This window comes from Triplophysa dalaica, chromosome 9, assembly GCF_015846415.1.
Source record: "Triplophysa dalaica isolate WHDGS20190420 chromosome 9, ASM1584641v1, whole genome shotgun sequence".
Classification (NCBI taxonomy): domain Eukaryota; kingdom Metazoa; phylum Chordata; class Actinopteri; order Cypriniformes; family Nemacheilidae; genus Triplophysa; species Triplophysa dalaica.
The window spans coordinates 5,606,892-5,634,641 of NC_079550.1; the positions used below are offsets into that span (position 1 = coordinate 5,606,892).

Genomic DNA, 27,750 nt, shown 5'->3' on the forward strand with positions numbered 1-27,750 from the left:
AAAAATCTCTAACACCTCCGGAACCGCTGAGACGCCCAGGGGAAGGTCGCTGAAGGTAGGGACGATCCGCTGCTCTACGTCGTAGATCCGGCAATGTAGAAGAAGAATTCATTGAATTTGTTTTGTTTGTAGTCATGAGAGAAGGCTCTGAAGAACAAAAGGTAAATGAATGCTGCGGCCTTCTCTATAGTAGTCAGAGTTGATTGGCTTTCAAGGGCGAACACCATCTGTCGTTCTCGACACAACGTCGAAAGACCGACAGAAAGAGACCAATATTTAAGATGACGTGACCTGTACCATAACGTTTGTTTCCTATGATCAAATTGTGCTTAAAAACATTATTTACCATGTTGATTTAAATACTATACGCAGGCGCAAAGCTTCGCTAGGGCGGCCATATTGAGTGTTGCGTTCCTCCCCATTCATTTCAATGGCAGTGACGCATCTTAATATAACTTTTTTTGTTCAGGCTTATTATGCTCGGGGTGTGACTTCTTTTAAAGCTGCATCCCATTGCCATACCTCCTTGTCCCTGTGAGCGACTTCTTACCAGTCTCGCATAGCTTATCGCTACTTTCATTGGCCAAGGCCTGCCCAAGAGGCCATATGACTGACAGGTAAAGCAACCAATTACATTCCGTTTAGTGCCGTTTATGTTTCGAGGCATGGAAATCTCCACGCAATAACACATTCACATATATACATTCAACGTGTCAAAAGTTAACAGCAACAAAATGATCATTAATTTATGCCGTGAACCTCGCATACCTTTAAGAATTAAGCGTTTAGTCGATTGTGATGCATTCTTATGGTAACCATAGTTCTTAGATAAGTTCGCTTCATGTTGTTTCTAGGTGGACCATTAAAGATGGGAAATTCAACCAATCAGAAGACGACTTTGAACCTGCTAAAGTGTTTCCAGTGAAGTGCCCATTTGCATCAGACGTTTAACCGACGGTCCGTGGGCGTGACATCTAATGCTGAGACTAACTTGTTAAAGTCTATCAGAACCAAGTGCTACCATGTTCCGCTTCCATCTTTTAAGCTTTCAGCATTTACATTTTTAGAGGATTCATAGTTGTGTGGTATTCAATTTTTGTTTGAATTTTGATCTTCCACCATACATGGACCAACAATGCAAAACATGGTCTGGATAAGCATGAACCAGAAGAAAAGTCACTTTTAGAGAACTGGTTAAAGCTATTTGTCAATGCTTGGGATCATGGGAATTAGCCAGACCATTGTCCATATATAACAAACCAAATGTTACCCTCAAGTCATTATGAGAAACCTGCAAACACAGACCATGGTAAGATTTTGTATTATCTCAGACATATCATTGAATGCTATGATATCACAAATTTACTGAAACAAAATGATTATTAAATAGCAATAGCAAAACTAAACAGCAGTATACAATAAGTGGTTTTATTTATATCAACAAACTGAAAAAGAAGTGACCAAAGACATGACAGTTAAGACTTAATCAGCGAGTTAAATGAATGAATGAGGCATTTATACTGTATATAGCGCTTTATTGTGTATTGCTGTACATCCAAAGCGCTTAACAATCATATGAGGGGGGTGTCTCCTCACCCACCACCAGTTGTCCAATACATTCATGATAACAACTGTATTTTAATTGCATATTATTACAGATAGAATCAACGCAGGCGAACATGTCCAGTGTTTTAAAGTTTCAATTGTCTGGACTGAATGACACAATGTTAAACAGATATGTGTTTTTGTCTCTGACTGCGCTGTATTATCCTCTAATGGTTTTGTGTAATGTAGTTGTAATTTTCACTATTATTTCACATCAGAAGCTTCATGAGCCAATGTACATATTTCTGTGTAATTTGTGTATGAATGCCCTTTTTGGCACTGCTGGATTCTACCCTAAATTCATGTATGATTTATTATCTGAATACCATGTCATTTCATATGCTGGATGTCTGATTCAGATATTTGTCATTTATTCATCTGCTTTGTGTGACTTATCAACATTAACAGTGATGGCATATGACAGGTACGTGGCAATATGTAGACCGCTGGAGTATCATGCAAAAATGACAAAGCAAAGGATTATTCAGTGTATCTTGTTTTGCTGGCTGCCTCCATTTTGTTGTATGTCTGTTCTTATTGCATTATTATCCAGACTTACCTTATGTGGCTCGAGTATTGAAAAGTTATATTGTGAAATTTGGGCCGTTGCAAAACTTTCTTGTTTTTCTAACACTGTAAATAATATGTTTGGGTTAATTGTTATTTTTGTATACTTTGGTCATGCAGTGTTGATAGTTTGCTCATATATTCAGTTGATTAGAAAGTGCAGGAAGTCTATAGAAGTCAGACACAAATTTGTACAGACGTGTGTACCACATCTGCTCTCATTGATCATTTTGTCTATTGCTTTGCTGTTTGATGTATTTTTCAGCCGTTATGGATCAAAAAGTGTGCCGCAAGGCGCACGTAATTTCATGGCACTGGAATTCCTTGTCATACCCCCCATTTTAAATCCCCTCATTTACGGACTAAATCTGACAACAATACGCAAACAAGTTATGCATCTATTTTTCAAGAAACAAGTTGGAATATCTGAGTAAATGGTTTAAGACCCCACGCCTTCCTATTATTATTAGTATTATTTTAAAGCAAGATTTTTCTCAAAAGGCTTTAAATATTTTATTATCGTTATTATAATTATGCACATTATGCACATGAGATTGTGATATAATCATTTTGTCACAGATAAGGGGTGCTGTTAGGTTAGTAAGTGCCCAAAACTTAAAATAATGGGACAATTTTAATACCACACCCCCTTGCTGGCTTATACTGTTTAAGAAACCATGGTAACTGCAGTGTGTTAAAATACCATATTCTGAATAACAAACAGCTATGTCAGATATAGTTTTTCACAACTAATTGTTTTTAGAAACTATGCACATATGTTTAAAACCAGAAGTGTGCTATAGGGGGAAGCATATAAGTACAGTAACCACTGGTGCTCACTGACTATATAAGAGTGATAATATCAATGGTAAATGTCAAATGTAACAACAAAATATTTAAATACACTCACAGGGGGGGTGAAAAAAAATTCAAAAGCATAAAACAAACAAAATCAATAAACGCCCACACATTGTGTTGCTTAATACAGCCTTCCTCAGGATACACATCCATTGTTCACGCTATAGTGTCCTTTTACAAATGTTAAATGTGAGTGGCTGTATGACATACTTGCCTGCAGTACATATGTTATGGTTGCCTTTTAGCAACAAAAAAACTGTTATTAGAAACACATTCAAAATGACCAGTTGTTAATAATTATTTTAACCGAAGAAGGCTGTCATTTTTCTTTTTGGTGATGTATAAAGGGCTGCACCCACAGGTTAACCGAACTGAAATACAATTTTAATTTCTGTCTTGCTTGTGTCTTAGGGTCCAGTGTTGTCCATAATTGTGTTAGACTCTCTTTGTTTGGATTCCTTGTTGGATTGTTGGATTTATTAATGACTGCCTTATATCTTTATCTGTGTCTTTGTGTGTAAAACTGCATTAGAAGTATCACATGAAAATTCTGAAATGCATTTTATCTACATCAAATTAATGCGAAAAGAATGTGGTTCTTGTCACTCAAACCTTTTGTAAATTGGGAAAAGGATTAGGGAAGCTTTTTGCTCCTTCTATTTATGTTGAATCCCTTTGGGATTTTAGATTAAAACTGACAGCCGCCTTGGTATTTTTGTTATAACTTTTCGTTCCCTTGCTTTTTTCTAGTTTATAGTATTTTTTTACATTTTTACATTTGGAAATAAATTTAAAATGATCGTATCCATCTTGATTGTTTCCTGGCGTGTCTGTTTGCCCCAGTGTCAATTGTTTTTCACCAAAATGTTCGGAAGACATCCCCAATAACACCAGGCAGGGAACGCACCACTGTAACAGATTTTTGTAATATATATACAGTAAAATACTGTAAACAGTACAATAATGTAACTCGCAATGGATTCAGGGTATAAATACGCTCACTTATTCTATGATTTGCAGTGGAGAAACTGCTATCAAAAAAGCTAAATACTGGCAAGGGAAATTTCTGACATGGGAAACACTCAACAAAAAGAATAAAATAGTTGTCCGTCATTTCATGAATGTAGAGACAAGCACCAACTTGTTCAACATAATTCACATTTAATGGATTATTGATAAATATGGAGTTCACACATTGTCAAATAAGCATCTTGACAAGTTTTTAAAGGATAAATGCAGCATTTTATTTGCAACTCATATGGACATACAATAAACATCATATACTAGGAATATCACATCTATAAAACCAAAGGTATCACTGGTTCAAAAAAAACTTTTTTACAGTACAAGTACACAATATTTGAATATCATACACGTACATCATGAACCTTCAAAATAATTTTTTACACTTATGTAAAGCCTGAAAGATTTTTAATGTTTCAACCAATCAAAACAGATTCTATTTGTCTCGTCCACTCAAAATAACAGTACAGCTGCAGTCTTGCTATTCAATGGTACATAATTAATTTAAGAATAGCCCCATTTAATGAATTTAAGTCAACATACAGCTGTAAAAACAAAACGATGGCAGAAATACATTTAAAGTCAAACAGCAACAAAATTTATATATTGCGCAGATTATTTATTACATTGTCAAAGGTTATACATTATAATATATATACAAAGGTGAGACTATATCCTTGTCATACCTTCTGCTAACTATTGGACTAACCAAATGGGTAAAGACTGCACGTTTTTTCCTGGCCTTTAATCTGTGAGTTCCGTACAATGAGGTCACATTCTCTCCGACATTCTGTTGACAGCAATAGTTCACCCAAAAAGGGAAATTCTGTCATCATTTACTCACCCTCTTATCATTTCAAACCTGTTTGAATTTCTTTCTTCTGCAAAGCACAGACAAATTTATTATAAGAATGATGTTAACCGGTACTCATTCTCTTGCATTGGTTTATTGTCCATACAATAGAAGTGAATGGGAGCCTGTGCTGTTCGGTTACCAACTTTCTTCAAATATATTCTTTTGTGTTCCGCAGAAGAGAGTCATAAAGGTTTGAAATGACAAGATGGGGAGTAAATGACAGAATTTTCATTATTGGGTGAACTATTGCTTTAATCAAGATGACAGGAGCTACTGCTTGTCAAGAATCCTAAACAGGGTAGGTCAATGTCGGGCCTCTGGTGCATTGCGTATGCAACCCACATCTGATAAACAAACTAAAATGGGCACAGCCGAAACAAAACAGGTTTCATAAACAAGATGTCGGCTCAGTTCTTTAAGATATTTGACAGCAGCAGCTTCCATGCTAAACTTTGTGCGCTTCCAGCATGGCAATGCCAGCAGATTACAGCAAAGCATCAAGATGCTGTCCTGCTCGCCTCCTGATTATCAATGCTTACAACCATTGCATAAAGTGTGCCAGCAAAAAAAACACATACGCATGTACATATATACACAAGCTCATGGGTATGCAAAAATTCATGACTCATAAAGCTTGAAAAGGTAGCAGCAGCTCTATGAAGAAAGTCATTGTGGACTAGTTAGACTGAGACAGCCTATCAAATGAGAAAACTAGAAATCAGAATATGGTAAAATCATGATACATTGTCAAGGTAGTTTGTCTAATGTGAACTTACTACAACAGTAATAATGTGAAAGCAAAGGAAAAATAAAAGTTTATTCTCTGACTGAAACACATTCAGTTGTTCAAATGAAAACTAAAATGAAAACAAAAACCAAGCAATCATATTTTTGTAAGAGGAGTTCTTTGTTTGTGACCCCAAGTGATAATTCTTCAAATGATTTCACAGTGATAAATTAACATTCACTTAGAGACTTTTGGGACTGGTTTTAAACAAGACTCCACTCTAACTTAAATAAAGCTATACTGATCTGCGGATCAGGTTGTTTTTATCAGGCTCCAGAAACTCTTCGACTAGAGCTGTGGTCACATTTGTTAATTCCTCTTCCAGGCTGGAGATATCTCTGCAAAAATAAAAAAGAATAAAGCAAGCAAATCAAATGTACCATAATCAGTTTCTGCTTTTAACAACACAAAAGCATGTAAAAAAAGGAGAAAAGTTTCTAGTTTAACCTCAAGCAAATATGTTATCAGCTGTCCAATAACCAGAACTACAATTATCATCATTATGCTTTTTTATTACTTTAAAACAAGACACAAACCGTTCTCCTGGTGATGCACAGAATTCTGTATAATACTTGATCTTTGGCTCAGTCCCGCTGGTCCTAAGAGTAGCGACAATGCCATTCTGAAATGTGAACGTGACCATTTGGCTGTTTTTTGACAATGGAAGGACCTAAATATAAACAATTACGTAATAAACATTTATTTGAGTCAAACTTGGAATACAAACAAATAGTTGTTGACGAATAAATCCAACATGTGTCCTATGGTGTGACAGCAAATGTAGAAAACAAACGGTTAATATTAGATTGTTTTATATTAATAAAGGAGTCACACTTTTGCTGTTTTTGAGGCTTCGATTATGTTTTTTGGGTGTTTAACAATGGATGGTTGTTCACCGCTGTCCCTCTTTTAACAAAAGGACTGGATTTCTTCGGGTATATATAAAATTCCTCCTTCCGAAACGCTCTGATTGGTTAAGATGACCAGGTCTGTCGTGATTGGTTCACCGCGTGTGTTGGAAGATCTCCCAACCACACCAAATCAGCGAGCTTACACTTCTCTGGCTGTTGTGATTGGCCAGTCCCCTCTCAGTGCACGTGTATTCATAAACTTTGTGATTGCAAAAAAACATGCGAATCGATCGAAGTGTAAGGGAGGTCTGCTAGTGCATGTGCCAACGTCAGTGTTTGTTAGAGATCGCAATTCTTTACATACTATGGTGAGGGAAATGACTCCGCATCGAATGGCGTCAGACCGGTTAAATTATTTAACACTAATAACAGAAGCGTTAGTTTTGCCTTTTTATATTGGACCCAAGTTGGATAATAGCAGATTGACCAGGAGACATTTGCAAGCAGGACTTCAAAGGACGTTTAATAGAAGCGTTTTAGAGGTATGCGCACACACACACACACAATATCAGTGAATTACACAGAACAGCTTTCACAGTGTTTAAGTCATGGAAGCTGTTATTTGACCGTTGGTTATCTTAGAATGTGTGTAGCTGAATTCTTAAGACCAGCTGTAGGACTGTGAAGTAGTTTAGCGTGTAGCTCAGTCCAATGTTTACAATCTCTGATAACCAAACACTACTCCAGCAGCTTTTCCTAGGAAGGGCTAGCCTATTTTTTGGTGTATTCTTTTTGCTAGAGTTATTAAAAGCACTCTGAATAGTGAAATCATGTACCCGGGAAGCAGAAGACTGTAGTCCGATACCAGCCGTTCTCTGTAGTCCTTGAAAAGCAAACTCTGTTAAAGACAATATCTCGCTTGGCACTGAACTTTGAGCTTTATCATTTTGGAGATTTTGTTTATGCTCTAACAGCAACATTACACAATAACTAAAATTTGAAAATTGACATCAGGGGAATGGCCACGTTAATATTTATATTTACCATATACAATAGCATAGGAGAGATTTACCTTCATTGCAAATTTTTTGCCGTCACACCATAGGAAAAATCTATCAACTACCCAAAATACAGAAGAATTAAATGGACCTACACATTTTTTGTCAGGCCGGCTGCTGTCATAACCAGTAGTCACATCTCTAATGTGTGTGATGCTGTAACCACCGCAAAATCCAGGATATACACCCTGACCTTCGAAGTTGCGCAGACGGCTAAAGATTTTTTTAATAGTGGGTGGGTCACTGCACATGACATAGGAGGTTCTGGAAATGTGATAGCCATATCTGATAGACAAAAAGTGGGGAAAATAGCTAAATAAAAACAGTTTTGATTTATTATTCGTTAACTATGTTAAGAAATATGTGTACAAAGCTAAGTGATCCATTCTCATTATGCCATGGGAACCATGCTGAAGTTTATCAATCTGTATTATTTAAAGTGTTTAAGTGTACACTAAGGAAATTTACAGATTATAAAATGATGTATCCATCTTATGCAATTGAAGCAAAACGTAACATTAACATCAAATGAGCAGATACTCACATTTCATAGATGTTGAGCAGCTGTTGGCTCAGGGAAAGATTTTTGGTATGTAGATAAGCAGCCATCTCAGCCACAATCACAGCTGTGCTGACTCCATCCTTATCAAGAACCATGTGACCACATAGAAATCCTGGCACCAAAATAAAAGATCAAGCAAAACTTCACTGGATGATTCTGACAGGAACTTTACAAAATAAACATAACCAGACTGTTGCATAATAGAGATGTATGAATATCAAAATCTCTCTGTAAAGTAATATCTCGGTATGGCGTCCGTGGTATGATTTTTTTTTTTGTTTAAAATGTCAAATGGAAATGACTTTCCATTTGCATCCTTTTTACTTGATCCTTTAATCATAACTTTTGCTTAGAGGTATGAGTTATAGTATTATGAGATGGGTCAAAATGACCTCAAATTAAATTAAATAAATTCGTATTAAATAATGGCACCAGATGGACCTTGCCAAAGTTAACTTTTTTTTTTCTAACATTCTCTATGTTAGGCCCAGAAGAACTATTGTTTCATTCAGTCATGTGACCACGATGATACAGAGACAATTTTGCTATTGTGATAACATGTTACATCCCTATCGCATAAACAATGTGTCTATTGGGGGATGTGGAAAAATAACACAAATCTACTGAAATTCATTTTAAAGATAGGGATTGGAATAAGATAGTATTTTACTTTGCTAAAAAGACACGCTCTAAATGCATGCTGGGTAACCTAGTCAATGACTGGATGACAAGTTAACAATATATAGTATAAAAAAAACACACCTATGGATTCTTCAAATGAAAAAATGACCTCCTTTCCCATTTTTGATAACTCATAGATTCTGTTTCCAATCCACTTGAAGCCAGGCAACGTTTCCTAAGGGTGAGAAAAAAGAAGCAAAAATATTGATATTCAGTCACCAAACCATCTGATCAGATTGATGTTTCTCCTAGGTTTCGCTTTAAAAATTTAAAAATCATTCTGAATGTTTTTGGTTCACTTTTCACAAACCTCAAAATGAAAGCCTTCTATGCGTGCAAAGGCCTTCAATATCTTGGAAGAAACAGTTGTGGCCAACATGTATACTCTCTCTGTGTCCGATGGGACTGGGTGGGCTTCCTTCCAGTTAAATAACATCCACCAGCCCAGCAATCCAGCTAATTCATTTCCCGTGAACACTTTCCAACCGTTACTGCGCAGAAAAATATTAGACACAGAGCAATGAGCACACCAATGAAGCACCCTTTTTTTTTTAAATACTGCTTCACATGGATGTGTGTTAATGATAGCGCTCCACAATTAATCGAAAAACTAATTGGGATTACAATTACAGGTGAAACCATTACATAATCACCAAAAGCCTCAATTACAGTTGTCCATCTGTTCTAATTTCTGTGCGTTTCGACAGTGTGTTTGGGCACCGCATAAAGTGGTGAATCAGACAATTGTTTGTTATAATTATTTCCATAATTATTTGTTATTTACATTATATTATCTAGTTTTGAATGTTTGAAGAAAGAATATGGCATACAGCTGCGTCACAGAAAGTTATAAAACATTTAGAATCTTCAAAAATATCAAGGTGAATAGTCGACAGTTATGATTTTTGTCATAATTGTGCAGCCCTAGTAAAAGACAACGTGATAACATACTTGTCATTCTGCTCTGCAACAGCCAAGCGATCAGCATCAGGATCTGTGGCCACAACAATGGAGGCCCCCTCTCTTTCAGCCAAACGTAATGACAGCTCCTACAAACAAACGAATCACAAAATTAGTGCTGTCAAATCAAACAATCATGATTAATTGATTTCAAAATAAATGTTTGCGTTTATATACACTCACCTAAAGGATTATTAGGAACACCATACTACTACTGTGTTTGACCCCCTTTCACCTTCAGAACTGCCTTAATTCTACGTGGCATTGATTCAACAAGGTGCTGAAAGCATTCTTTAGAAATGTTGGCCCATATTGATAGGATAGCATCTTACAGTTGATGGAGATTTGTGGGATGCAAGAAGCTCCCGTTCCACCACATCCCAAAGATGCTCTATTGGGTTGAGATCTGGTGACTGTGGGGGCCATTTTAGTAGTGAACTCATTGTCATGTTCAAGAAACCATTTTGATATGATTCGAGCTTTGTGACATGATGCATTATCCTGCTGGAAGTAGCCATCAGAGGATGGGAACATGGTGGTCATAAAGGGATGGACATGGTCAGAAACAATGCTCAGGTAGGCCGTGGCATTAAAACGATGCCCAATTGGCACTAAGTGGCCTAAAGTGTGCCAAGAAAACATCCCCCACACCATTACACCACCACCACAATTGCATTAATGAGAAATTGAACAGGTGTTCCTAATAATCCTTTAGGTGAGTGTATGTGTGTGGCCTGTATATTATATGTAAATACATATGTATATATAAATACACAAAAAGACCTGTTTTATATGTAAGAAATATGAGTAATATATGAAGAGTTCCAAAATGAGTTAATTCTGTTTTAATTCTGTAATTTTTTTTATTATGTTTTCACGTTCTTATCATGTCTTGTTAGTTAGCTGTATTTTTTTGTTATTATGGCTCAAATCAAAACAAACCAACTGCAGTTTGATTGATATTAATTGGAACGCAAAATAAAAAAAACGAAAGTTTATCACATTTTATAACCAAACTGCTCATACAGTATATATATATATACACATAATAAAATTTTTATTTAAATATATTTTCTATATATTTGTTATACATACACATGCATGTATGTGCATTTCTATGACCAAATAAATATACACGCCATACACATTCTGTATATTGTAAAGTCACAGACATTTGTTTTGGAATAGCTTAATCACGATCAATCTATTTGAAAGTAGGGGTGTGCGATATGACGATATTAGATCGTGAACGATTAAAATGACTGCACGATCCACTTTTTCGGGAAAATCGTTAAATCGTCCTATATAGTGCTGTTCTATAGAATTCGTCAACATACTTGCGATAGATTGCTCCATGTTAACAAGCTCGTATACGTTGCTTGTGAATTCAGTAAGATTAAGTGACGCGGTCAGTGAAGATGGAGGGAAACACGGAGGACTTGGTCCCTAAATAAAATTCTACATCAGTAATATTGAAATGGTTTGTGTTTTCCCCAACTGACACGGCCCAAACAACAGTTATTTGCAAATGTGGCAATGATAAGATTCGAGCGTCGTAAGGCAACACAACAAACCTTTTTAACCACCTCAAAATAAAAGGGACTGAAAGAGTATGCCGACAGTCAAATTATAAAGGGATCCCACGCGAGTAAATCAGGTACAACCAAGCATACGGAAACTAAAAGGCTTAAACAACGACTTTAGCGAAATAACCATTTGAGAAAGGAACTCCGTATCCGTATGACAGAATGAACAAGCGCTGGAAAGATGTCACTGACGCGGTCGCATTTTACCTGGCCAAAGACATGATTCCCATAAAGACTGTGGTAAATGAGGGCTTTAAAAAACTGCTCAAAGTCGTAGATCCACGTTACGAAATACCCAGCCAAAAATATTTATCCTCCACGCCCATTCCACAGCTTTACTCCGAGTGCCGCAACAAGATCCATCCATCCATCCATTTTCTACCGCTTATCCGAACTACCTCGGGTCACGGGGAGCCTGCGCCTATCTCAGGAGTCATCGGGCATCAAGGCAGGATACACCCTGGATGGAGTGCCAACCCATCGCAGGGCACACACACTCACTCATTCACTCACGCACTCACACCCTACGGACAATTTTTCCAGAGATGCCAATCAACCTACCATGCATGTCTTTGGACCAGGGGAGGAAACCGGAGTACCCGGAGGAAACCCCCGAGGCACGGGGAGAACATGCAAACTCCACACACACAAGTCGGAGGCGGGAATCGAACCCCCAACCCTGGAGGTGTGAGGCGAACGTGCTAACCACTAAGCCACCGTGCCCCCCTCCGCAACAAGATGAAAAACAAAATTCAAAATGTCAAGTTTTTTGCTAATAGCTGATTTATGGTCTTGCACTTGCATTAAATATTAACTTGATTAAAATATTCTTCATAATATAAATGGTAAAGAGTATATTTTTATATGGGGACTTAGTTTGGCTGTATTGAAGCCCCTTTAATTTGCAAAATAGTCTTAAAACCAACTTGAAGAAGAACCGCGATAAAATCGTGAATCGTGATCTATCTGGAAAAAATCGTGATTTGAATTTTTTTCTAGATCGCCCACCCCTATTTGAAAGCACTAGAAAAATGTAAAATGATAAATGATGCCAAGATCTTAAACATCTGAAACGTCTGCAGTGCTTAGGGGCTGTGTCCATAGAGGCGTTTTTTCCCATCGTTTCCAATAGAAACACGTCAGTGTTTCCAACGCTCTGTGTCGGCGTTCGACCAGGTGACCAGGGTTGAAAAATTGCTCAACTTGGGGCAGAAAGCTGCACCTGCAGCGGGTGTTTTCAGCCAAGCTCCTGCTGTTTTCAGCCGTGCTAAAGCGCCTCGGTGGACACAGCCCCTTAAAATTAAAAACAGCGGATCTTTTACCAAAACTGATTCTCCTTCCTCTGGGTTAGGACAGCTGACGGTGGAAAAATCTGGATCAGGATCTTTCTGTTCTGGAACAGGAATGGGAGGTGGGAAGCCAAACTGCTGAAAGGCTTTCTGGACGTAACTGTGACCGACACCATGAAAGGATGAATGCACAAACTTCAGCGGGGACCTAGTGTTAAGTTCTCTGTAATGAGAAAGACTTGAAGAATTAACTTTCTGATCATAAACAGTCCCGCCAAGATATTAAAACTGTTTGTAAAGCCTAATACTCTTAAAAATGTAGCTGTTAGGCAGTTGGCGGACCTAAGGCAAATGACCCACTGCTGATATCTTATAGTCTGGCTAATCTACATAAATATTATAAAAAATATATACAAATGGCAGAGTTCTGTTCTGAATCATATAACCCAGCCGCAAAAAAAACAAATTCTGTCATCATTTACTACATACATTTCTTAGTTCTGCTTAATGCAAAGAAAGATATTTAGAAGAATGTCAGTAACCAAGCAGATCTCATTCCCCATTTACTACCATAGTAGGAAAATAAATACTGTGTAGTCAATAGAGGGTGAGATCGATTTGGTTACTGACATTCTTCCAAATATCGTCCTTTGTGTTTATCAGAACAGAGACATTTTTCAAGTGTGGAACAATCTGAAGGTGAGTAAATGATGTCAGAATTTTCATTTTTGGGTAAACTATCCCTTTAATACTAATCTGGTTGGTTATATGTAACGTAAATATATTTAAAAAAATTGCCCTAGGTCTCCCCTATTTTCTCTTAGTACAGGTGGGAGACTGCACCTGTGAAAGCAGACAGTGCTTAGCTCTTCCATGTACCAGCGGCAAATGTCTTCCAGTGGGTCTATCCTCAGCGGACTGCTTTCAACTAGGTCCTCATTCCAAGATTCAGGCCAGGGTTCAGTACTCTCTTCAATGCAATGCAAGATCTCCTTGTCATGCGGCGAGGAGATCTGTGCACTGTTGTGCCAGTAAACCTGAAGAAAAACAAAAGACAAATGACAAATTCTCTTTCCAGAATCTAATCTGCTCCAAACTAACCTCACAGGTTGACAGTTATAAAGACAGTTAACCCTTTACTTTATATATTCTTTTTACTGAGTGTGGATTGTATTATATTTTGTAAAGCTCACCTTGTATCCGTTGTCTTCTTTTCTGTTATGAGAAGCAGTGATCATGATTCCAGCAGCAGCGCCAAACTTCATCACGGCGTATGGCTAGACAACAACATGTGAAAGGACAGTTCACACTTTATTTAACTTTCTCTACTGTATACATTTTATACATTTCCATACAGTTTAATTACAAATTACTTATCACACACCAAGCGATATCATCATCTATATTACATCGGTACTAAGACGTATTGGCTATTGTCACGACAAAAACAATACAAGTTGAGTTCTTGACCACAATTTTCTTGCGTAATACTGCCATTCCACTGAATCGATCCAACAAGACAGTAATTATATGATATTTATATATATGAGATTGTTACTTTAACTTCCATCTTATGCGTTGCATGCAAATGTGGTCACGTGGAGTCTCTCATATTCTTTTGCAGCTATGTAAACAAACAGAGTTTATGGAAATTGGCTGGAGGATGCCAGACTTTCAGTACTGAAAGGAGTAGATTGCCTTTAAAATGAAAATTCTGTCATCATTTACTCACCCTCTAGTCATTTCAAACCTGTATGAATTTCTTTTTTCCGCAGAACACAAAAGAAGGAATTTCGAAGAAGGTTGTTAACAGTCCACCATTCACATGCATTGGTTACAATAGAAGTGAGTAGGGGAATGTGCTGTTCTGTTACCCACATTTAAAAAAAAAAATGTTTTTGTTCTGTAGAAGACAGAAAGTCATAAAGGTTTGCAATGACAAGAGAGCGTGTAAATAATGACTGAATTTTGAGGAACTGCTCCTTGAAGTACCAGATGATGTTACAACTCAATAATGTCTCATTGTTAAACATATCCATCAATAACACCGTCTTACCACAAATGGGGTAGGCACATAATTAGAGAACAGATAGACGGGGACATCTTTACAAAGCATAACTGCTGCGGACAACCTTGCAAGTCTGCAGATAAAGCAAAGGGAAAGTTCAATGAAGAATGAATTATTATTTTAGATTTCTGAGTACTTCATTTACAGCCTTATACCACTGCAACAACACAAACACATTAGAAAACATTATATTCTTTATAAGCATTAGAAATAATATTTGGACATGCTCGTTGTCACAGCAGCAATGTTATACCAAAACACAGCATGTTATAAAAAGCTAGGTGGTGAAACATTTCTACAATGTCCATTCAACTCCATTGTTCCTCCAAATCTAGAAATGTTCTCAGTTCATAAAGAATGCAAACAGTGAACGGCCTCAGCGTGTGCACTATTGTCCCGTGCAGGAAGCCAGAATGTTTCTCTTATTTTTGTTGACCCTAGAATTTTACAAGAAAATTGGGATTTTCACTACTGTACTAAATCCTGCCAGCAGTACAGCAGATCTGAATTATGTTCTTCAAACAATGCAAAGGCACTGAGAAAATACACAACACAAATGTGTGAGCTGCTTCAGTATTTTATCAGACCTACTGCATGTACAGTATAATTTAAAACACAATATATTCTCGCAACACTTGAGATTGCAGAACTTGTATGTGCAAAGCAATAGATATTATTATTATATTCAGATATTTTCTTATGAGATATAATATTAGTCTCAATGATAATGTTCAGGTTAAAACATATTGGTTGACATTTCTAATAGGAGCTATGATGGTAATGTTCAGAAATCTTACCGTTCACTAGTGCATCCACTGCTTGCTTGGGCACGAGTGTCATATCCGACCACCAGACCTCTTGCATTCAGGTCAGGAAAATATTTGACTAAGTATTTGTACACCCCCTACAAGGATAATGAGGGACAAGGTAGTATAAGAACCATAAAAAGAAAAACAGGACTGACCACCGAAGAGAAAACAGCTTATAATGTTTAGTTTAAAACAGAATGGTTAAAGTCCCAGTGAAATATTTTGTCTTGAAATATTGCAGCGTTTACTGTAAATAGTTGATCAATGTGGGTCATTCTCTTTCTATGTGCCCTCATAATCTTTCATTTAAATCTGAAAATGCATTTCCGTCCAGCAGTGACTATCCATGATCTTAGATGACGTATGTTAAGACGACTTCGGGGGAGTAACTATTAACTCCTCCCCTTTACCTGTAAGACTGCTGCCACTTTCATTTAAAATGCAACGGCTGTTTTTATACATCCAATCAAATCGCAGAGAAGGACAAAAGCCACGCCCACTATTTTTCCACATTCAAATTTCCATTTCACTTGGAAATGCTTAAAAATACCGAAGTAAAAACAATCGCAACTATTGGTTCTCAGGGACTTTAAATAACTGAAATGGAAGAGTGAGAAAATATGACCCGATTTGAATAATGGAAACTCAAGCATATTTATATCCTCAGCTTGCTCGATGTATTGTTATTTGTGGTTGGTGTGAAGGTTTATTCTCACTGAGAATTTGATACAATTTGTCTAGAAACAAGCAAAGGTTATTTTTACCAACATAAAGAAAGAATGCTTACCAAACAATACGATAAAAACTTTTGGTTAATTTTACTTGCATTTCAGATAAAAGTGAAGCTCACAGTTGTTCATATTATCTCTCTCCGAGTAAAGGAACGTACAACTGAACAAAACAGTGTTATTAAGTTGTGATAAGATAACCAAATGATGAAAAAATAAAACCTATGTTTTACTCAAACAGTTCAGCTGTAAGACCACCAGAGGAAACAAAAGAACACAAATCCATTTCATTATAGAGAGGTTAATATTTAAGGTATTGTTTTGTTTACTTCTGTATTATTCAGAACTAACCTGTGTAGACTGGATGACAGTCAGGTCATTGATGCGAGCAAACCCCGCCCCCATGCCGGCTCTGAGGCCGGCTGTCCCAAATGTCATCCTGGCGCACAACCTCCTCCTCAGTTCTGCCACGCTCCCCTCTCGAACCAGAGTCAAAATCTGCTCCCGCGTCTGAGGATTCTAAACAAAATCAAAGACATTCTGTAGTGGTGGCTCTGTATTAGTGTACATCATCTAGTAGTGCATGGGGTTTTCAAACTGTGGTTCGGGACACACAGTGGCAAGTCACAGTTTAGTCCAGTTAATGACTGGCAATAACAATAGCTTTGATATTTTACCATTAGATAGTTTGATATTGAAGCATAAATTTCATTAATTCTATTTAGGGAAAATAAAAACTCTTCTACTTATAGAGGATGAATGTGTATTTTCTCCCCATGTTTCAAGTTAAAAATATTTGGTCTCAAGATTATACCTGTCTAGGTGGGTTCTGGAATGAAAATGTTTGGGAATTGCTGAACTAGTGCACTCATTTAATCCCATAATGCAACAGTAAACACATAGCCACTTCCCATCCACTGAGTGGTTGGCACCAAATGAGCATCTGTCTAGGTGGATGTTGGCGTACTTTTGGCACACTCTGTGTCCGAATTCACTGATTTGTATTTGCTTCTTCAAGTGGACTGTATGAGTGAAGCAATCCAGAGAATAGTAAAGGAGGGTATAAGGGGAAATTTCAGACAAGGCCTTCTTTGGATGGATTTCAAAGGACATGCAGGATTCTGGGACATTGTATTCTATTGATCATATCAAAAGCCGATAGGTTGTGCATGTCCTGACAGAGAGGGCCTCGCCAGACCCTCTTCCCAATATCTGCATTAGCACGCCTGGATCTGTGATGAGTAAGTGTTTGAGTTAGGCATTAAATCATCGATTTTCCTCAGTAGTCAGAATGGAAAATGAATAATTTGAATTATTTCTGGCATTTAAGATAGATGAGCCTCCCAAATATGTGAAGAATTTCAACTTAACTAAGAAAGCACACATTCAGCACTGCACCACAGGTAAAGCACAACTTTCCATCTATTTTTGTTGCATGATTTAACAGCTAGTCGTTCTGTACTGTACTACTATATAAAACAGTCCTGCAGTGCAGGCTGGGCTTGACATTTGCAGTGGGAGGTCAGCCAGATATTCAGTATGCAATGCTGTAAACAGTAGGCGGCAAAATCTTCAATAGATTTTACCGAACATGGTCCCATGACTCGAATCAAACCGCACATGTACAGGTGACATGGTCGAACACATCTCAGAGGGCTTTTAACACTGTAATGGATATGATGTCTGGATTGTTTCAAATGCTTCAAAGCACGATGACAGAAAGGGACATATACTAAATTTGAATGACTCGAGATGGCACAACAGTGCAATTTAATATTGCATTTTTAAGAGGTTTTCTTTTTATACTTTGCCCATATGCTCACGCCCATAAAAGCATGAGCAATATTTCTAAGCTGATTATAAAACTGATGAGCACTAGCCAGGTGATGACAAACATCAATGAGCAATGCAATACAACACAATGGAATTGTACTGACAGCTTATGTAAATCAGCAGACAGCCGCAGTGTCTGGCAACCTCAACCGCCCCAGTTACATTCTCACCTTATCCCAGGTAATCCACTGACGGACGGCTTTGTCGAGGATCACATCCCCTGTGCTGCTGAGACACTCCGAGTTTGCGTTGAGGTCTCCGTTAGACCCCATGACAGCAGTGACTCCAGACCAGCGTCCTAACACTGGAACTTTTTAATGATCCAGATGCTTCTGACCGGCGCCAGCGAACGTCGTTGCGCGCGGATTGATCGGAAATTAACGATTAACTGAGTGACGTAACGGATCGTGTCAGTCAACTCGGTCACAGACAAACGTGGATCAGCGCGACAGCGTCAACCCATCGCACCGTCGCATGCGTGTCGAAGAGCAACTGCTGCGCGTGTCGTCAATAAACCAGATCGCTGTTCGCCATTGGTTCGTTTGAAAGGCTCGATTTTCCGCCGATTGCAGAATCAGTAAAGTTCTGCTGGTCTGATATCGGCTTTGCTTCCGTTTAAATGTAACCACACACTTTCTCACCAAGAGCATTGGGTGAAGTTAGCACGGGGGTGTATTTGGCCTAGTTAGGTTGGCGGTGATCGATTATAAATGCACGTTATGATATAAAACAATAATGCAAAAAGAATTTCTGATAAATCAAATAATTTCGCAGCAGCTTCACTTAGAAACTGTTGTAACTATCCGAATTGTTATGTAGCGAATACTGCTGGGAACTCAGGGAGGGGTGGAGTTTAAAGATGATGCATGTTGGGAAATGTCGTTCTTGTCTTGTTTTTGAATGGTTTGGAGGGACAAAGTTAGCGTTTACAAATAAGTATACTTTAAGATAACATGATTAATTATACTTTGCTGTAGCTCAGTGGAAGAGCATCGCGGGGATGTGGATTTGATGCCAGGGGATTGCACATACCCATGTATAATACAATGTAAGTCACTTTGGATAAAAGCCTCTGCCAAATCATAATGTAGTACTCTGTAGTATTAACTGTACCATATTGTTTTTAGCTCATGACAAAACGTTAAATTCTCTCATTTTAAGTCAGTGTGTTTGCGTGATTTATAGTATTTACATGTAATTTATAATTGTCACATATTTAGTCACAGCAAATGCCATATGGATAAGCAACAAAACTTTTTATTCTGTCACAATTAAATTCATAAATAAAGAATCACCGTCTTTTGTTATCTGCTGGTAATATGGTAGAGATTGGGCATATTTTTCATTGTCATTACACATTTAAAACTAAGCTGTTATTCTTTTGCATTAATTTGCTATAAACTTTGAACGCATAATTATAAATCACAAATGCATTATTTCATATATTAACCAAGACATCGTATTTTGCAGTTACATTTGCTATATTTATTAATTAAAAGGATTTAAAATATGATTTATTTCTCCCTGATGCTAAATTGATTCTGATTCGTGTTGTATCAGACAGCAGTATTAGAGTCTGCTACTGATCAGATCTTGAGCTTGCATCAGGCGTTCCAGACGTTGCTTCAGATCAACCCTCTTGCATCCTCTCTCTGATTCTTCACTCAGCAGTTTGACCAAATCTGCCTCGATTCTCAGTTCCATCGTTTGATGGCGCAAAATCTTTGCTGCGGCCTTCAGCATGAAGAGAGTTACCAGCATGGGCACATAGTCTGTGAGGCGTTGATAGACTATCTGTAAGAAGGTACAACATGAATCACTGTAATCATCATTGTTCAAATATACTTGAGTCAACTTTTGGGATTTTGCAGATTGCTGTATTGGTGTGACCCTCTAAAGAACATCTACTCTCTCTCTCTAAGAAACCTATGTTTAAACTTGAGGATGGTAGTTATTCTTTGGATATATTTGATGTTTTACAGGTGTACTGAATGAATGATTAATTAATTGATAATCATTATAATCAAGTTCTTATTATTAGCTATATTTCAACTCACCTTATAATAGAGAACCAGTTTGTCTGGAGATAGATTTCTGGCATCCAGTAAGGCGCAGCCTTTGGAATTAAAAATTCTCTCTTCACTGCATTCATAGAGGTTCCCATCACTGGTGTCTAACCCAACCTCTGAAGGGACATCAGAGTCATTGAGTTTCTGTTGTAAAACTTTGTCCTGGGTAAAGACCAGTTGCTCCATATAAATGAACTCTTTGATTCTTTTCTCCACTTTGGTCTCTTGTTTTGACTGAATGTCATTAATCATGTTCTAAGAAACAAATAGAGTGATTAAATATACAAATAGTTGTACAATCGTTATAAAATAGTAGTAGTAGTAATAATGGTAATAGCTTTACTTACAGAGACAATGTATTTCAGTTGAGGGTATTGTTCAAAAGATAAATCACAAATCACCCTGAACTCATTCTGAACGATCTCTGAAAAAGAAACATTTAATTTGACTTTGTAAGATCATGAAAATGACCCACTGATGAACTCATCCTTGTCTGTTTAAACACTTTACCATTTAAAATGTTTTTTATTTGGTGCCAGGTTCATAACACATCACATTATTCACATCACCGGCAAAAAGACTACAGTAATGTACATGATGTGTTTTTTTTGTCTAAAAGGCCTACATGCTGTAATTTCATCAGATGAACACTGTACCTCTTACTTCCTTCAGTATGCCCATAGCTGGTTCTTGAAGATCTGCCACATGCTCTTTGACAACACGCTCATATTCACTGAAATCTGAGAAAGTTAACAACTCTCTCCCACGATGCATCTCATTGTACTTCTCTATCATTTCCTTCACTTTCTCTGTGACTAAAGTAAAAAAAAATAAGTCTGTTTAAGAAATCATGCTAAGGTGTGTTGATTTTTTGTAAGAAAAATGACACAAATGTTAGAAGTGATCATTACTCACATGTTTCTTGCGTTTTTCTCAGATGGATGTCCCAATTCATGAACACAGGACGTAGAGAAGCGTAAATGTTTCCCTGTTTTGAATGTCCTGTTCTACTCAGTTCATGTACTAGATCACAGAACGCCATTGTTATCTATGTAAGAAAAAACAATATAGTTATATTGTACTAAAGTATTATTTAAGATTCAGATTTATTGTTGATCTCTTACAGAACTGAGAAAGGGTCCCATCATCTCCTCTTCCATAGGAGGACCTTGCTCGTAGTTTTTAAGCTCTCTTTGCACATTGAGCAGTCTGGTCTGAATCTGCTCAGTCAAGTACGGCAGCGATTTCTGTGTGCAGGAGAAATATAGATTAGATATAATATATAGACCAATTTCCAAAATTATTCTATGAAGACACTGGAAGAAAGTGCTAGACCCGCTTTCTCCTAACATTCACAAAACTCTTTTAAGTGAGAAAGTTGTAAAAGTGCCAAAAGTGTTAAAAGTGTTAAAAGTGCAAGAGTGAATAGGAGAAAGATGATAGCCCAAGACACCAATAATGAGAATTTATTCAGTTGATTCAAACTGATGTGCAGTTTTATTAAAACAAAACTTGCAAATGTTTACTTTAATTTCCTTTTTATTCTAATCTTTTGCCTATCAAAGTTTTTTTTTCCCCTTTTTGACTCTTTCACCATGCTCTCTTTACCGTTTTACTTTATTGTCTTGTTCTCCTGATTTGTGTGTATAAAACCCTATGTTTCGTCAATGCCGGTGATCTGATCATTCCCTCAGTTGCCACATGGGGGCTCCCTCGCCTAAATTATGAACATGTTCTCTGGCACACATTTTTCCCAATTTCCTAATATTCAGTACATACACTGATGAACCAAAACATTATGACAAGTCACAAGTGATGCTAACATCATTAACAATCTCCTTACAAAGTCATATATTAAGATTTGGATAGACTAGATACTAAGTAAACAAGAATAAACTGAGAAATGGGCAGGAACAAAGTCATCACAATGTTTTCACTTAAACATATAGACCTGTTTTTCATACTGTAATGTTCTTTGAAACTTGTGTATCTCTATGATTCCTATTTTCATGGCTTTATGCTTGTTTTGGTTCTGTTTGTTGGCTCTTTATGTTTTGCCATAAATGCCCGTTTGCTAAAAGTAGCCTATTAAGCTATAAGTTTTTCCTTGAGCTCAGTGGTAAGAGCATTGCGTTAACAACGGAAGGTTGTGGGTTCGATCCCAGGGGATTGCAAATACCTATGTAAAATGTATAGGATAAAGCAATGTAAGTCGCTTTGGATAAAAGCGTCTGCCAAATGCCTAAATGTAAATGTATATAAGTGTTACAGTAGCCTTTTGAAACTTATTTTGTTTAATTGTTTAGTGCTTACCTTGATATGATCCACCAGTTCTTTGTCAGCTTGTCTGCAAGGCATTGAGTAGATGCCTTACCCTCATTCAGCAGGAAGCTGTGATGAAAAATAAAATAAACATACAGAGTAATTTTTTATGTACTTTCGAATATTTTCTATTATGCAGATATATAGGCTTACTATTGTACTGTATACCATTTTTACGCACAAGTGAAAAGTACATATATACAGCTGCGGAAAAAAAAACATACCTGAAATAACGGTGATTCCTAAAGAATGTTATTTCATTTTGCATGGCTTTATCGAGGGAGATTTTCTCATTGATGTCACTCTGACCACGACATCTCACAATGATGTAACCCTTGCTGAGAGGAATGACTTTGCCCTGCACAACGTTTATGACATCAGCCTCAGCTCCTCTGTCAATGAGATCTGGCTTTGTGAGAATTGCTAACCCATGGAGGAAAATTGATAAAAGGTTAGGATTAGCAGGAATCATAAAGTTACATTTAAATGTTAAAATACCATCAATACAAACCAAAACAACAACTTTATTATTATATAACTCTTGCAGGTTTTACCTTTAGCATTAAACAAAACCATAGTCTCTCTCACTCAGTATGTGCTCATTTTTAGGAATCACCTTTATTTCGGGTGTGTATTATTTCCGCAGCTGTATACATATGAAGAGTAAAGTTCCAAAATGAGATAACTTTGTTTTTTAATTGTTCAAAAATCATGTTTTTTTCTGTTATCATGTTTTTATTGTGTTTTATTGTGTAAGTTAGCTGTATTTTTTGTCATTGTGGCTTAAAACTAAACAAACAAACTGCAGTTTGATTGATATTTATTGGAATATGTAAATAAACAATAAACATGATTTTTGGAAAATAAAAAAACTGAGTAACTCATTTTTGAACCAAACTCTTCATAGCCTATGTACTTTTCTTTTGTATGTAAAAATGTTATAGTGTATAGTATAGTACAGTAGTTAGCTTACATAACTGATAATAAATTCCTCATTCGTTCATTCGATTTTGTTATGTGCTATTACTTATTAAAGTAGCTTAAAATGCTATGTTAAAGTTGGCATACCGAGGGTTCTGTGTCCTTCTGGGTCTACTTCTTGTGCCATCCTTAGTGCTTCTGTTGTTGCTATGTCAATATTACAGGGTACAACAACTAAATTGATGGTTGCACTCTTGGAGATGAATGACAATATTAAGGATTTAATCTAAAAGAAAATAAGATAAAATGTTCGAATGGTCAGCAACGGGAGAATTTAAAATGAGCAGACAAGCACTGATGACATGAAATACTTTCATGTGAATTTTACAGAAATAAATGTCAGATTTGTCCCTGCGCAGAAGACAATAAATTGATGCTAAACTGCTTAACTGAAAAAAACGATGAAATAGAAAAAAAGAGAACAATTTTACACCAGATAATCTCCCTTATATACATTGACAACTAATAAATGTTTAAGATAGGACGTCACACAATCTTAAAAATGTACACAATTTAATACACTCACCTGTTCCCCAATATCAACAGGTTGACCATGCACAGGTACACGGGTTATACCAGGTAGATCAATCAGCGTGAGGTCACACACTTCAGGAGAGAAAATCTCCAAAGTGATGAGCTCATGGCAGATCCCTACCGAATTCCCAGCAAGCTTGTTTTGAGCTGTTTAACATATACAAACCATTACTAATATAACAAAAAGAAATTATTAAATAATTTTGTATAAACATACTTTTTGTCTGTCATACCTTCTCTTACAAGGTAATCCACCTTTAATGGGTCATTAAAAGTCTCACTGTGGTCGCCATAAGAAATAGTCGCTGACCATGGCCCTTTTTTGAGTTTCCGTAATTTCAGCTCAAGAGGACAGCGAGTGACGATGCCTGAAAATAAATACATAATCACATCATCCAATAAAAGCATAATTTTCAACGCGTCTCCTCTCACTGGTATCAAAGCAAGAATTAGCTATAGAGTCTTACCGCTTCCTCGAGGCAGAGCTATTCCAGAGAGCGCTTCTAAAACCGAACTCTTTCCTGAACTCTGATCTCCCACCACAGCAATGGATGGAAGGCCAATGTCTTCATCAATGCCAATCAACCTCAGAGAGTCAATCAACTCAATAAGAGGTCGAACAGACTCGATCAATGGATTGTGGAATGTTCCGTGACTTTCAGGGTCTGAAAAATTGCTTTTTATAAAAAGGACAAAAAGAAAGAAAAAGCTTAACAACATTATTTCATGTCACTGAATCCCTTGAATTATGAAGAAAGGATGGACAAACAACTTTAATGTTCAATATATTAAACATGTCAAGAGAATATTTATGTTAATAAGCTTGTTGAAATGTTATGTTAATAAGCCCCATTTTGTCATGTAAGGGATAATGTACAGGCAGCCGGATGTAATTACAGAAATAAGCCCTCACAGTGTAATCAGAACCCAACGCGAAGCGGAGGTCTTGGCTTATTACACGGCCACTTGCCTCATGAGAGAAAACTGGTCATGAAATGTGAATTTGAACTTCTAAAAGCTGTTCCTTTCCAGTTTAAAGTAAGACACGACGTTTCACAATAAGACAATTTGGTTTAATCATTTGTAAATATAATGTCAAATATGTTATTACAAGACATATTTATAGTTCATTTTTAAAAAAAACATGACAAAATTATTTGCCCATAAGCCTTTGCACTTAAAAAAAATCTAAGAATAAGAACTCTGATTTAATGCGTTTGTAATGATCCCGGTCTTGTCTAGGTGTAATCTGGCATGGGAGTTACATTATGTTTTTGTGTTTCTACGTCATTCGTCCCGACCATGTGTTTCCCTGTTAGGGCTTTCCCCTCACCGGTGATTCATCTATTCATCACACTCGCACCTGTAGACCATTCCCCCTTTAGTTTGGCTCATTCACGGAACCTTTTCCCACTCAGTAGGTTTCTCTTTATTACCCCTCCTGTTATTTGTTACAGTTCAGACTGACTTTGGTCTAGTGTGTCTAGCCTTAGCCTTAGGTTTAGGCTTAGGTTTAGGCTTAGGTTTAGGCTTAGGTTTAGCCTTAGCCTTAGCCTTAGCCTTAGCCTTAGCCTTAGCCTTAGCCTTAGCCTTAGCCTTAGGTTTAGACTTAGCCTTAACCTTGGCACAGCTACCACGTCTCTAGACGTTACCACTGACTTCACCTTGTGTTTTCCTGCCACCCTGTCTCATCACCTCTCCATGTTACACCAACTAAAGTTCCTGTTGGCGTCTCGACTGCAATCACCTCATCCACCAGGCACAATTCCTGCGGACTCAGGACTGCACCCTTCACGGGGGTCGTCAGAATCTCTCACGTTGTGAAATCTGGATGGTTAATACTCCCCGGATCCAGATCTCTACTGTCTCTGTCCTGCGGACTCTCTAAGACTCTCTTCAGGGGACTCTTTCTCCAAGGCGGACGCATCATTCCCGCCACACACAGGATTATCTTCGGTGCCTGAGTTTTTGGAATATTTTTCTGTTGTTCTCATTAATAAACTTTGATTTACCCCGCACTTCATTCACTCATTGACTGCTATGACAAGGTTAAGTGATTCTTAGACATTGAGGTTTAGACTCTTTTTTTTAATATCATTGATGTAGATTTATTGTAGAAACTTTTTTTGTGAAGTCACCGTTAATGCAATTAATGTTTTCGTTAGTAAATACACTGTTCAAAATATTGTATTTCTCTCTAAAATAGTAACAATGCATGTTAAAATGAAGTTTGCCATGTATTTTTGTGGAGTCGGAGACACCAATTTAATCAATGACTGACATTCCATTCCATTCCATTTTCTACCGTTTATCCGAACTACCTCGGGTCACGGGGAGCCTGTGCCTATCTCAGGAGTCATCGGGCATCAAGGCAGGATACACCCTGGATGGAGTGCCAACCCATCGCAGGGCACACACACTCACTCATTCACTCACACACTCACACCCTACGGACAATTTTTTCCAGAGATGCCAATCAACCTACCATGCATGTCTTTGGACCAGGGGAGGAAACCGGAGTACCCGGAGGAAACCCCCGAGGCACGGGGAGAACATGCAAACTCCACACACACAAGTCGGAAGCGGGAATCGAACCCCCAAACCTGGAGGTGTGAGGCGAACGTGCTAACCACTAATTAACTTTTATCTTTGTATTAAAATCCTGCATGATAAAATATGTTAAACACCAACTTTAGCAAACCTAAATAAATAATATTGATATTGAGCAACTTATTAAGGTTTTCTTGTTGATTTTAAAATGAGCTCATGGTAAAGAAGGTTGATCAAATGCATTTATTTGTGTATATCTAAAAAAGATATGATATGAAACAGATCTTTAAAGTTTCCCTTTTTAAAATGCTTTCTTTTCATTGTTACAATGATAACCGAACATGCAGCTATTTATGTTCAAAGATAAAGTACACTTTACAAACACTGTACAATTTTATTTTGCAATATTTTAAAAAAATAACTATTTTACTATTTGAAAGTATGGTAAAGGTTAATTGTATTGATTTTGAAATACAAAAAAGCAAGGAAAAAACAAATTTCCCCTTTAGAACAGTTAAGTAGTATTAAGTACACCTAGTAGCCTTTGAAGTATTGAAGTTTCAAACAAATCTCTTTTTACTGTACCTTTCTTCATCTTGGGATGCGTGGTCTGAAAGTTTGTCGTGGCCGTCCATAGTTTTCTGAAATTTAGTCAATAAATTCAGAGCTGAATTTGCAATGAATACTCCTTTTAAAATTAATTGGTTAATGTTGTAAAACCCTACACAAAATACAAAGACAATAATAAAGAATACAACATCTTCAGTACAGTAGTAATCAAAAAGTTGTGTTCTAACCTTAAACTTAACCTAGGAAATGACTTTCAGGATCACAGGTATTTATATTGTTGTACTTCCATGTTTTCTTTCTACTTTCATGCCATCCCTTTCTTCCTTTAAAAAAATAATGTAACCAATGAAAGTATTAAAATGAGCTTGTGACTTAACCTCGTAACTCTATTGGATGTTGGTAACACCTCATAGCTCTCACCCGCCTCTATAAGCTATACACATATTGGAAATTCTGCCATAGTCTGTGCTTGAATGCAAGTGTAAATGAAGAAGTGTGTAACTTTTTTTCTCAACGAACACGAAAAGCATATATGTATATGAGGAAGAGAAAATTGCAACTTGGTCTAGCAGATGTCATCATAGCCAAAATACCATGCAGATA

The 27,750-nt window shown here is 37.1% G+C and overlaps 2 protein-coding genes and 1 pseudogene across 3 annotated transcripts; 1 reads left to right on the forward strand and 2 right to left on the reverse strand.

Annotated features, from left to right (window-relative positions):
- Positions 1-606: 606 nt before the first annotated feature.
- Positions 607-2,606, forward strand: LOC130428135 (olfactory receptor 6N1-like). The gene is made up of 3 exons (XM_056756000.1): positions 607-617; positions 855-921; positions 1,659-2,606. The coding sequence occupies exons 1-3, from the start codon at positions 607-609 to the stop codon at positions 2,604-2,606; spliced, it is 1,026 nt and encodes a 341-aa protein (XP_056611978.1).
- A 1,650-nt stretch (positions 2,607-4,256) lies between these two features.
- LOC130428426 (glucose 1,6-bisphosphate synthase-like) lies at positions 4,257-19,223 on the reverse strand. Of its 2 annotated transcripts, XM_056756458.1 has the most exons (14): positions 18,292-19,223; positions 16,640-16,807; positions 15,549-15,655; positions 14,740-14,824; positions 13,877-13,960; positions 13,527-13,720; positions 12,717-12,906; positions 9,800-9,897; positions 9,159-9,339; positions 8,930-9,023; positions 8,150-8,279; positions 7,701-7,890; positions 6,233-6,366; positions 4,257-6,034 (listed from the first exon to the last, which is right to left on the reverse strand). In XM_056756458.1, the coding sequence occupies exons 1-14, from the start codon at positions 18,391-18,393 to the stop codon at positions 5,932-5,934; spliced, it is 1,860 nt and encodes a 619-aa protein (XP_056612436.1). In that variant the 5' UTR covers positions 18,394-19,223; the 3' UTR covers positions 4,257-5,931. The 2 variants fall into 2 exon arrangements, with proteins under 2 accessions (XP_056612436.1, XP_056612437.1); XM_056756459.1 differs by lacking the exon at positions 16,640-16,807.
- A 135-nt stretch (positions 19,224-19,358) lies between these two features.
- Positions 19,359-27,367, reverse strand: LOC130428425 (interferon-induced GTP-binding protein Mx-like; annotated as a pseudogene).
- Between the last annotated feature and the right edge of the window lie 383 nt (positions 27,368-27,750).

Excerpts from the sequence above, each read along its gene's own strand:
- LOC130428135 (XM_056756000.1), top strand. Across the intron at positions 922-1,658 it reads AACCTGCTAAAGTGTTTCCA|ATAGAATCAACGCAGGCGAA; the intron begins GTGAAGTGCCCA and ends ATATTATTACAG.
- LOC130428426 (XM_056756458.1), bottom strand. The coding sequence starts at position 18,393 with ATGGGGTCTAACGGAGACCTCAACGCAAACTCGGAGTGTCTCAGCAGC. Across the intron at positions 16,808-18,291 it reads AGTGGATTACCTGGGATAAG|AATCCTCAGACGCGGGAGCA; the intron begins GTGAGAATGTAA and ends GATTTTGTTTAG. Across the intron at positions 6,367-7,700 it reads GCCGGCCTGACAAAAAATGT|GTCCTTCCATTGTCAAAAAA; the intron begins GTAGGTCCATTT and ends GTTTATATTTAG.